Genomic DNA, 11,755 nt, shown 5'->3' on the forward strand with positions numbered 1-11,755 from the left:
TACGCTAAGTTCAGCAAGTGCAGCTTTTGGCTACAGGAGATTGGGTTCCTGGGACATGTGGTATCAGCCCAGGGTATTCAGGTCGATCCAGCCAAGATCGGGGCCGTCATGGAGTGGCAGTCTCCGACTTCTGCGACGGAAGTCAGGAGTTTTCTGGGACTAGCGGGCTATTATCGGCGATTCGTTGAGGGGTTCGCCAAGATAGCTCGGCCTTTGACGAAGCTGACGGGGAAGAACGTCAGGTTTGACTGGACGACTGAGTGCGAGGAGGGCTTCAGAGAGTTGAAGCAGAGGTTGACATCAGCTCCGATCCTGGCATTGCCACGACCGGGTATGCTCTATGAGGTATACACTGATGCGTCCAAACACGGACTCGGTTGCGTGTTGATGCAGGAAGGACATGTAATCGCTTACGCATCGAGGCATCTGAAGAAGCATGAGGAGAACTACCCGACTCATGACATGGAGTTAGCAGCAGTAGTTCACGCGCTGAAGATTTGGAGATCATATCTGTACGGGGAGAAGGTTAAGCTCAACACGGACCATAAGAGCTTGACCTACGTGATATCTCAGAAGGATCTGAATCTGAGACAGCGGAGGTGGTTGGAGTTGATTGCAGATTATGATCTGGAGATAGCCTATCATCCGGGGAAAGCTAACGTAGTGGCCGACGCCCTTAGTAGGAAGAAGATCTTAGCGGCCATACGCGTTGTCACCTCATCTCGCAGCAACGCCGCTGAGTTGACTGCGATGTTGGGACATCTCTCGCTGACACCCGAGGAGTCGACACCGAGTCTAATAGAGCGCGTGGTTATGGGACAGCGCGACGACCCTTTACTCGCCCGATACATGGATCATATCGGGGAATATAGCCTCAAGGGCTATCGTATCGATGAGCAGGGAGCGCTACGGCTGGGGAACCGACTATGTGTGCCTGACGACGCAGAGCTGAGACAGGAGATTCTATCTGAGGCACACCAGTCGAGATTGGCGATACATCCGGGGGCGAGCAAGATGTATCAGGGTCTACGCCAGTGGTATACTTGGCCGAGGGTCAAGAGAGATGTAGCGGATTACGTAGCGAGGTGCCTCACTTGTCAGCAAGTAAAGGCAGAGCGGCAGATGCCGGGAGGCAAGCTACAGCCGTTGGAGATTCCAGAGTGGAAGTGGGATTCGATTGCCATGGATTTCGTGGTCGGGTTACCACTCACGCCGAGCAAGAAGAACGCCATTTGGGTAGTCGTGGATCGACTAACCAAGTCCGCCCATTTCATTCCTATCCGTCAGGAGTATCCAATCGGGCGGTTGGCGCAGATTTACATTTATGAGATCGTACGTCTTCATGGAGTTCCGAATGAGATTATATCGGATAAAGACGCCCGATTTACATCCCGTTTGTGGAAGGCCATTCAGGAGGCACTGGGAACGAAGCTCAAGATGAGTACGGCATATCATCCTCAGACAGACGGTCAGTCGGAGCGGACTATACAGACTTTGGAGGACATGCTCAGAGCTTGTATCCTGGAATGGGGAGCTCCGTGGGACCAGTACATGACGTTGTGCGAGTTTGCGTACAACAATAGTCATCACACGAGTATCGGAGTATCTCTATACGAGGCCTTGTACGGGCGACCGTGCAAGACACTGTTATGCTGGACGGAGATTGGCGAGCGCCGAGAGCTCGGGCCGGAGATCGTGGAGGAGACCACTGAGGTGATACGGAGGATTCGCGCCCATCTGAAGACGGCGCAGGATCGACAGAAGTAGTATGCCGATCAGCGGAGACGAGACTTTGCGCTTGAGGTTGGAGATTATGCCTTTCTCCGAGTATAGGCGATGCGGGGTCATGCGAGGTTCGAGCAGAGCGGGAAGCTGAAGCCGCGATACATCGGACCTTACCCCGTGATTGCGAGAGTGGGAGCTGTTGCATACCGTCTTGGATTGCCGCCGGAGTTGGGCAACATTCATGACGTATTCCACGTGTCGATGCTACGAAGGTACGTGGCAGATCCTTCTCACGTGCTACAGCCCCAGGAGTTGGAATTCACGGAGGCTACGCGTTTCCGCGACGAGCCGCTCCAGATCGTGGACCGAAAGATCAAGAAGCTGCGGACGAAGGAGGTGCCACTCGTGAAGTTCTTATGGCGAAGCCAAGGGGTCTCTGACATGACCTGGGAACCCGAGGCAGAGATGCGTAGTAGTTATCCGCACCTTTTTACTTGAGCGTTGTACGAACTCCTTTTATATGACGTTCGGTTGTATCGGACTTATGCTTCGGATGACGTGGTAATATGGATTGTGTTTTGGTGATAATATCGAGTACGAGAAAGTTTTGATGATATTATGCGATTCCGAATTCGAGGACGAATTCTTTTTAAGGGGGGAGGATTTGTAATACCCCGAAACCCGATTTGAATATTTAATTATTAAAAATGATTAATTAATTAGAGATATCACGAAATCACCAAAAAGTGATGGTACAATATCGGGGAGAGGCACGAGGATCGTCACGTGCGGAAAGGACCGAGAAAGAATGAAGAAAAGGAAAAAGAAAAAAGAAACAGGGTTGGTCCGCCGGACCAGGAATGGTCCGCGGCGGACCAACCACTCCGTCGGAGTCAGAACGGAGCGCGCGGATTGGAGAAGAAAAATTCAAAAAAAAATATAAGTAATCCCGGTCCGGCTGACCAGGAGTTGGTCCGGCGGACCGGGCCTCGACAGAAATCGCAAGAAGTCAACTTGCGGTATTGGGGCGCGAACCACGCCGGATTTTCCGATCGACCTGCCGGGCTGCCGCCTCCCACGCCTCGAGGAGGTTGCAGGCTCGCCTATGGGCCTGGGCTCGAGCCCATTCGACCCCTCTCGCACGCCATAAACTCTCTTCAATCCTCTGCCTTAGCCATTTTCGGGCAGAAACAGAGGAAGAAGAAAATCGGGAGCAAGGGAGAGAAAGGAGACGAACCAGTGCAAGGAGAGCTAGGGGAGACCAAGAGGGACGTGTCCAGACGTGTTCCGAAGCTTCTCACGTCGTGTGGAGCCACGAGGAACACCCACAAGCTCGGACAAACTCAAGAACGAGGTGAGTGGCTTGAGTTGCTTCTGTGTACTCTCATTTTCATCGTGTGACCGTGATATCTCAATGATTTGTTGCTTGGGTTTGAAAGATGACATTTCAATGAAGATTTAGAAATAAACGGTACTCAATTTGGTTGAGAAACGAGGGAGATATGCGTGAATAAAAACTGATAAGAAAACTGGAAATTGCAGAGTTGCGAGTTCACGAGGTACATGGATTACGAATCATTTTTCAACGTGTATACATAATGGTTAAATAAACTATTGCTTTGATATTAAAGAGGACATCCCAATGAACATTTAGAAACAAACGGTGCGTGATTTGGATAAGAAATGAGAGAGTTACGAGCAATCGAAGTCGGTCCTGAAACCTGGGACGCGAACGGACGAACTGCCCAGTTCCGGTCCGCCGGACCAGGAGCTGGTCAGCTCCGGACCAAGTCCGGGAAAAAAATTTTAGTCCGCCAGACCGAGGGAAAATGACTGAGGAAGCCTGGTCCGACCCGGACCAGAAATTGGTCCGGCAGACCAGGTCAGTTTTGTACCAAAAACTCATCCGATCGACCGTGTTCGCGGGGCGGACCGGATCCGGTCCGCCGGGACCAAATCCCGGTCTGTACCAGACCAAACCTAAGAGGAAAGAGAAGATAAAAAGGAACAAATTGAATGAATACACGTGGTGGTTCTGGTCCGGGACTGACCAAGCTCAGAGAAAAGAGAAAAATGTCTGTTTCGACCGGAAAAGAGGAAACGACCAACGGGGTTAGCCCGGGCCCGACCAGACTTGACCATGGGCGAACCAAGCTCCAACCAAAGGAGAAAACTTAGTGATTGGGATCAATCGAATCGATCCTTCGCCAAGACGTTGCGTAGCGTAGTGAGGAGTGCGATATTGAGATACGAGTGACCGTTGCGTGATTGGTTGCGGGTAGAATTGCATGGTGTTGAATGGTAGCTCGGTTGGGACCGGATGTCGTGATGCGTATCATTGTACTATAGGGATATGTGCACGTTGTTTGCCATGTGTGTAGCTTCCTCGTGCGTACGAGCCAAGCATGATTGTGTTTGTGGATGGTTGTGGACTCAACCATCACCGTCATGACGGGTAATTGAGACGTGTTTTAGTCGTGTGCGACACGACGACCAACGTCATGGACTTGACGGGCGTGGATGCGCTCCTAGTCATGGACTTGACTAGGGTATATGGCTAAACCCTATGGTGGACTCCATACGGGTGTGATTACGATTGATGTGATATAAATACGTGTTGTTATTACTTGTTTGTTTCTTGTATACCATTGTTTTATCACCGTTCTCGCTGGGAACGGGATGACCGGGTTCAACCCGGGCTACTCACTAAGCAGTTGTGCTTAGCCCTCGTGGTTTATATTTTTCAGATCACGAAGATTACGCCTAACGCCCCGGACGACGACGACTTGAGAGAAGCAGCATCATGTACGGGATTTGAACTCTAAAATTACGGGACTTATATTTCCCGCATTTTGTACGGTTAAATTATATCTATTCGGACATGTGGTATTTTATGATACTAATCGCTTGTTGTATTTTACGCTGCTTACTCTGGTTTGATTAAAAATATTTTTTGGATTTCGTGATTTTGCTTCCGCGACTTATTATTTTATTTTATATCGTCCATGTGGCACAACCCGTATACTGTACACGGGTTACGGGTGTCACATTTAGCCTCTTCGATTGGAATACTCCGATCATCGATCCGCGCATTTGCGCCACCTTCTTTTTCTTTTTTTTTCGGCTTTAACCGCGCGCATTTGCGCCACTTTTCTTTTTTTTTCCGACATAGATGTTAAACCACCATGCCTTTTGCGTCGTCGACATTACTGTCGTGTTCCTCATCTTCATCACCGTGCATTGCACCACGCTTCTGCGTCATACCGGACTTTTCAGATCCACCAACAATCCACTATTTACCCTATTTCGATTATCAAATCCCGCTATTTTCTTGAGAATTCAACATCAAACAATTGTTTCTCATCTCCTTGAGTTTGAGGGGACGTATAAAAAAATATGGAGAAGATTTGAGAAAATTACGTAATATTATGTAATATTTAGATTTGGTTTTGTTTCTATATTTTAGATATTTTATTTATTAAATAAGATATGTTGTGATTTCGTTTTCTATTATAATTGTTGTAATGTTCTATGTTGAATAATGAGAAATCAAATGATTTTCCACTCTTTTTTTCTATTATCTTTTCCGATTTGAGGTTCTAACTCGGTAAAAAAAGTGCAAAGTATCTTGTCCTATGGTGTTACATATAGTGTGTGTATATATATTATATTCATGAAGAGTTTATCGAAATTTGTTGAGAATCTCACCATGCAACATACGAAACCAAAGGTCGTTATGTTAGAGTTGCATTTAATTAATTAGGAACCCCCTATATATATATATATATATGTAAGGGCTCAAACTATTTTTTTAGCGTTTTATTTTTTCTCATTTACATAGGTAGGGTCTTTTCTTTTTATCGTTTTATCTTTTGGATTTGTTTTTAGTTCAATTTTTAATTTTCTGATAATTAATATTTTGGCTTGAATTTCTCTATTATTTTCGGGGGAGGGGGGGACATAGATAACTTATAAAGAGATATCAAAACTTAGATTGAAAATTTGTAATATAATTCTTAATACAATAACTAAACCTAAAATAAATAGAAATATATTAATATATAAACTCAAACTCTCATAATTCTCTACAAATTATTTATTTCTTTATCTTTTTTCCACTATTCGTGAATTTCTCTATTATTTTCGGGGGAGGGGGGGACATAGATAACTTATAAAGAGATATCAAAACTTAGATTGAAAATTTGTAATATAATTCTTAATACAATAACTAAACCTAAAATAAATAGAAATATATTAATATATAAACTCAAACTCTCATAATTCTCTACAAATTATTTATTTCTTTATCTTTTTTCCACTATTCGTGATAGGGGTGGGCATAATATCCGGAAAAACCGAACCGATCCGTTATCCGAACCGTATCCGAACCGAAAATTCGGATATCCGAAGGTTACGGATCGGATACGGATATTTATTTTGAATTATTTGTCGGATACGGATCGGATACGGATATCGAATCCGAATTATCCGACATATCCGATCCGATCCGTACTAATTAATAATATTATTAAATATAAAATAATTTGCTATAAAAATTTAAAATGCTTTGTACTTATCTATTTTATAGAGATATTTAATAAATATTTTGTATATATATTGAGATGTAAAATATTAATCTTTTGAAAATTAAAATTTATTATGTTTAATTTTTGAATTTTGAACTTTCAATATATTTGTATATGATAAACTATGATTATATTTGTATTTGAATTAATTTAAAATATTTAAATTATAAATTTTAAATTATGAATAACATTTATATTAAAGAACTTATATATTTTCTTTATATTTCAAATTTTTATTTAAATTTGAATTTAATTTTTATAATTTTTAATGTCGGATACGGATATTTGCAAATATCCGCGATATTTACGGATATCCGAAATTTCGGATATTCGTAAATTACGGATCGGATACGGATAATAAAATCGAATATTTGAGCGGATCGGATACGGATACGGATATCCCAAAAATCATGGATATCCGATCCGTGCCCACCCCTAATTCGTGATATATTTACGTTAGTTTCTTAGATTAATAGAGAGAAAAATTAACGAAATGAAAAGGATGTTGCTAATTGAACCTTGTTTTCCGATGGGACACACGCACACACACACACATATATATATATATATATATATATATATATATGTAAATTGTCATAATAGATCCAATAACATAAGAAATATTGTATGTTGTGAAACTGTATTCCATGAATACAAATGAATCGTGCAAGCACTGCAAGGCATAACAGAATCATCATCCCCCCAAAAAGAGAAAAGGGTTTTGGATAACTAAATGCTAAGGCCGACCAAAGACATCATCTTTTATAGGAAGTGATTGCCAATTAATATATAAGGAATATCATAAATATCTTGACAAAATTGACGGATCATGAGTTTGGATAATGACAATTATCGTGTTGAGATGATAGATTTTAGCATATTAATTTGGATTCTCGATCGGTCGGTCCAACGTAATTGAAAAAATTATCATCGTATTTGAAATGAATCTAATAACACCATTCACTATATATATAAATATCTTAACCTGTCAATTTTTGATTTCTTCATGAATACGTTTGGAGAAAGATAATTTTAGGTTTTTAGAGATTAGGTTTTAATAAAAACCCAAACAATAAAATCGATTTTTGTATAATTTACACAACTATATTGATGCAGAGCGAAAAATTTGCCTAGATCTATATTAATACAGCAGAATAATTTCAAAAACCAAGATGATTTTTAAAGTTTTCTCTCCTTTTTCCATTTTTTCTTTTTGAGTAGAAAATAATGAATTATAAAGTTACTTTTAAAGAGCTTAAAAACCCAAATCAGTATTAAAACCTAAAAGTCTAAATTTAGATGGACCATATATTGTGTTATTTGTAACAAATTTATATAAATCTTTGGTCGCACCTAGTTTCCCATCAATTTTTGTCACTGTTTTTAAGTATAATATATGCTTTTCTAATCGTATTCATTTTAGTTTAAAGTAAATTTGCACATGCATGCAAGAAACAAAACGACGTCGTAAAGTTCTAACGTTTTGGGCCGTTAATGGGCCGTTCGGTGTGTCCTATCCTTCCCCCGACGGTACGGTGGCGCGAAACCGAAGAAATTGCGTGTTGTATTTGCAGGCTATTCACTGGTTATTAATGTGGCGGGAAAATCGATGTTCCTTTTTTTTTTTTTTTTGCATTTTCCCCATTTCTTTCGAAAAAGTGATCAATCTTTTCGTATTCCTTCCTGAGAGAAGAAAAATTGCGTTAGCAAAAGGGGGGAAATTTTCCGTCACTTTGGGTGTGATCCCAGGAGGAAATCCAAATTTTCTTACCCAAGGTGGCGCGGGCTAGAAGACTCTGGGTGTTTTTTCTTTTGTGGGATTCATTGTGCAGGTTTTAGATCTCGTGAAATTTTCTGGGTTAGTGTTTGATTTTGTTGGAGTGGCGGTTTCGGAGATTTTAGGGTTTCCGGGGCTGCGATGGAGGAGACTCCGGCGGGGATGGACGGCGAAAATGGGAAAACGAACGGATTCGATCTGCCGAAGAAATCACTTAAGCGGAAGAGAGAATCTTCAGCTGTGGAGTGCTTAAGCAATGAGCAGAAACAGGCACAGATTGAAGCGCTGAAGCGTGAAATGGAAGGGCTTTTCGGGTATTACCGAGAATTGATGGGTCGGGCTCCAGATTTGATTTCAGGGTTCAGCGAATGCTCCTCCGTGAATGCAATGACGGCTGTTTTGATGGAGGAGAAGAACTCGCCATTGTCAAAGTTGGTTGATGAGATTTACACGAAAGGGAAGGGGAAAATGGAGACTTTGTCGGCGGCGGCGGTGAAATCTGCCGTGGTTTCCGTCGGCCAGAGAGTTATGTACGGTGTTCCAAACGCCGACGCCGACGTTTTGGAGGATGAGACAGAGTCTTGCCTCTGGTGCTGGGAGGTATTTTAATGGTTCACTTCTCAATTCTTGCTTTTGTTTTATAGTTTTATGTTGCTTATGGTTCTCTGTAATTGTTCTGCTTTCGTAGTTAATGCGAGTGTTTTAGGTTATGAATTGGTTGTCTGTAGTGCGCAACTTGTAGTGATGGAGATTGAGAGGTAATCTTTGCTGGATTTGTTATTTTTCTGGTCAATGTTGATGTTCCATATCTTTATCGCATTGGAGTCACGGTTAATGAAGAATTTGGTTGCTGTTCTTTTTTATCTTGTCATTCTTGATTATAGCCCTTTCATCTTTAGCTTTGTTGGGTTAATTGTGTTGTTTTAAGATCAATAGTCGAATGGTTCTCTGTTTCTTTCTTGATTTTGTTTTTCATACGATTCATCATTATCGTCTCATAGTAACTGTACGATGTCGTCTTCTTTAATTGCTGCTGTCTGTATCGCATAATGGTGAAATTAAGAATTAAAGTTTGTTTGATTTTGTTATATTTGTGATCCATGTAGGTGTTTGTGTTCTTTTCTTCTTCGGTAACTTAGAGTGGAGTTGAGGTTAATGATTTCTGAATTCCCAAATACATGGATTAGATCAGGAAGGAAAAAAATCTTAGGTTATTAGATATTGTATATGTCACATTGGATTATAATTCTCTTCCTCTTATATTCTTTAGCCTCTTGTTTGCTGATTGGATTTTTCCTTTTTAAAAGTTTAACATTTGCATCTTTACCATTTGAGTGAGGTTTCCATCTGTAGACCCTGCTAGGAATGGGAATTCAGTGTAACTTATGGTTTTGGTGGCACCATCTAATTCTTGAGATGGATTATTTCTTTGATAGACGAGGGATCTTAAAATGGTACCCAAATTTGCTCGTGGAATGCTAAAAATTCGCCGGATTTGTCGGAAGAAGATCCATGAAAGGATTATTGCTGTTTCTGGTAAGTTACTTCTCGAGATTATTTTCACTAACTGTGTGTACGATATGAAAAATATATTCTTACGACCATTTCAGCAATGGTAGCGGCACTTCAAAGGACGGAGAGCGAAAGATCATGCAGAAATGACCTGAACAAAGCTGCAGAAAAGCTTGGTAAAATTCTGAGCGAGGCAGATATACGTTCATTCATGGATAACATGATGCAGAAGAACAATGCAGAGATGTAAGCACCTTCAATCGTTCGGATTGATTTGTACTTATTTTTCTTTTTCACGTTAATCAAATGGTGGTTGATCTTTTAGGGCTGAGAAAGATGCAAAACGAGAAGAGAAAATGCTTATTAAACAAATGGAAAAAAATAGATGGGAGACTGGGAAGGAAAAAAAGAAAATGGAACGTCAAATGATGAAAGAAAGATTGCAATGTGTAAGTTGATCCTTTTCTTTCTTTGTCATCTTTGCAAATTCTTTTACAAGCATCTCGTCTCGGAAGATCTTCTATGCCTCGTATATGATATGTAGTTCTTACTATGTGTCTATCTTGATTGTCAGGAAAGAGAGCTGCAGGAGGCAGATAATGGTGAAAAGCACAAAGAGAAGGAAGAGTCCGAGCTGAGGAAACGGAAAAAAAATCATCAAGATTACTCAGAGAGGGAACAAAAACGTAGACTGAAGGAGCAAGCTGGGCTAAAGAAGCAAGTTGCTGTTCAGAAACAGGCTTCAATTATGGAGCGGTTTCTTAAAAAAAACCAAACTATAGTTTTGACTCGTAATGATCTTCCTTCCGACAAAGTAACAGCACCAGTTTCATCATCTGCAAGAGATGAAAATGCAAATGAAACTGTTATCCATGCTATGGACTATGCTTTTTCAGCAGTTTGTGAAACTAGCGTTGAAGATCTTCGCAGGTATAATGGCTATTGACATATTAAGATTCACGTTTCTATGTCCTATTTCTTCTGGCTTGATCTGAATCTTTGCTGCTTTGTAGAATGCATTTTGCTTCCTGGCATCTCTTTGGTCACTCTCTACGGTCAAGTTCAAAACAGCATTGGGGTATGCGTAAGAAGCCTAAGAGTGAACTCTTTCCAGAACTAAAGCTATCTTCAAATAAGGGACGACATACACATGACAATGAAAATAGCATGGGGAAGCAAGAGGATGCTTTGGAAGAGAAGAACTTGGGCAGCATATCATGTGCTAGTCAATGTGATCCTTCGTCCTCTTGTCTTAGGAAATCCAGGAGGATCATGCAATTGTTACAATTCGATAAAAGCTTCAGACCAGCCTTTTACGGCGTCTGGCCATGCCAAAGGTCAGTACCTGCAATTTTTGGGAACATTTCTTTTCGGTAGAATCATGTTTATTTTTGCTATGTCAGAATATGCCGTTAAGGGTTAGCTGGCATCCTGTGTTTGCTGAAGCTTTTTATATATTTTATGTTCTAATTTTTCTGCAAAAATCTTCATTGTGTTGTTTCCTCTCATGTGTGCTTATGTTTAGGATTGGCCCGTCATTCTTGCATATGTTGGTTGTGTGCTTTCTCATCGCATTGTAGATTTCAGTTTGTAGTGCTCCTAATAAGTGATACGGCTCCATGATGCTCTTTAGACTCCCTTGATTCTATTACAAAACGGGCTTCCAGTTAAAGCGACATTATAGTCATGATTTGTCAATTGATCATTCCGTGTTCAACATTTACAGTCAAGTCATAGGGCCACGACATCCTCTGAAAAAGGATCCAGACTTGGATTATGAAATTGACAGCGATGAAGAATGGGAAGAGGTAATTCAATTTCTTTCTGCATAAACTTAGTACTTGCCGTGCGAAACTATTAACGTGCTTATTTCCCGGAAACTTGAAAAGGGGTCTCTAACTATCAGCTGTATGTTCTTGTTTTGTAGGAAGAGCCTGGTGAAAGCCTTTCAGATTGCGAAAATGATCAAGAGGAATGTCCGGAGGAAGGATTCTCGAGAGGCGATGATGAAGATGACAGCGAAGACGGCTTCTTTGTGCCTGATGGATATCTCTCAGAAGATGAGGTAGAAAAATACATTTTTGAAAAGCCTCTTCAAATATAATTTCCAAGTGTAAACCAACAGCACAGGAATTTCCATCAAACCACACTCTTT

General features: G+C 41.2%; 1 protein-coding gene across 1 annotated transcript in view; it reads left to right on the top strand.

The window, feature by feature from the left end:
* The first annotated feature begins 7,970 nt into the window (after nt 1-7,970).
* LOC104822010 (chromatin assembly factor 1 subunit FAS1-like) overlaps nt 7,971-11,755 on the top strand; it is a 5,423-nt gene continuing 1,638 nt past the window's right edge. Inside the window, exons 1-8 of the mRNA XM_010553083.2 lie at nt 7,971-8,688; nt 9,525-9,624; nt 9,699-9,846; nt 9,926-10,049; nt 10,175-10,530; nt 10,614-10,937; nt 11,327-11,408; nt 11,528-11,665. Coding sequence (XP_010551385.1) covers nt 8,230-8,688; nt 9,525-9,624; nt 9,699-9,846; nt 9,926-10,049; nt 10,175-10,530; nt 10,614-10,937; nt 11,327-11,408; nt 11,528-11,665 — 1,731 coding nt within the window. The 5' untranslated portion in view covers nt 7,971-8,229. The remainder of the gene's footprint in view (nt 8,689-9,524; nt 9,625-9,698; nt 9,847-9,925; nt 10,050-10,174; nt 10,531-10,613; nt 10,938-11,326; nt 11,409-11,527; nt 11,666-11,755) is intronic.

The sequence above is a fragment of the Tarenaya hassleriana genome, unplaced genomic scaffold, assembly GCF_000463585.1.
Source record: "Tarenaya hassleriana unplaced genomic scaffold, ASM46358v1 Cleome1, whole genome shotgun sequence".
Classification (NCBI taxonomy): Eukaryota; Viridiplantae; Streptophyta; class Magnoliopsida; order Brassicales; family Cleomaceae; genus Tarenaya; species Tarenaya hassleriana.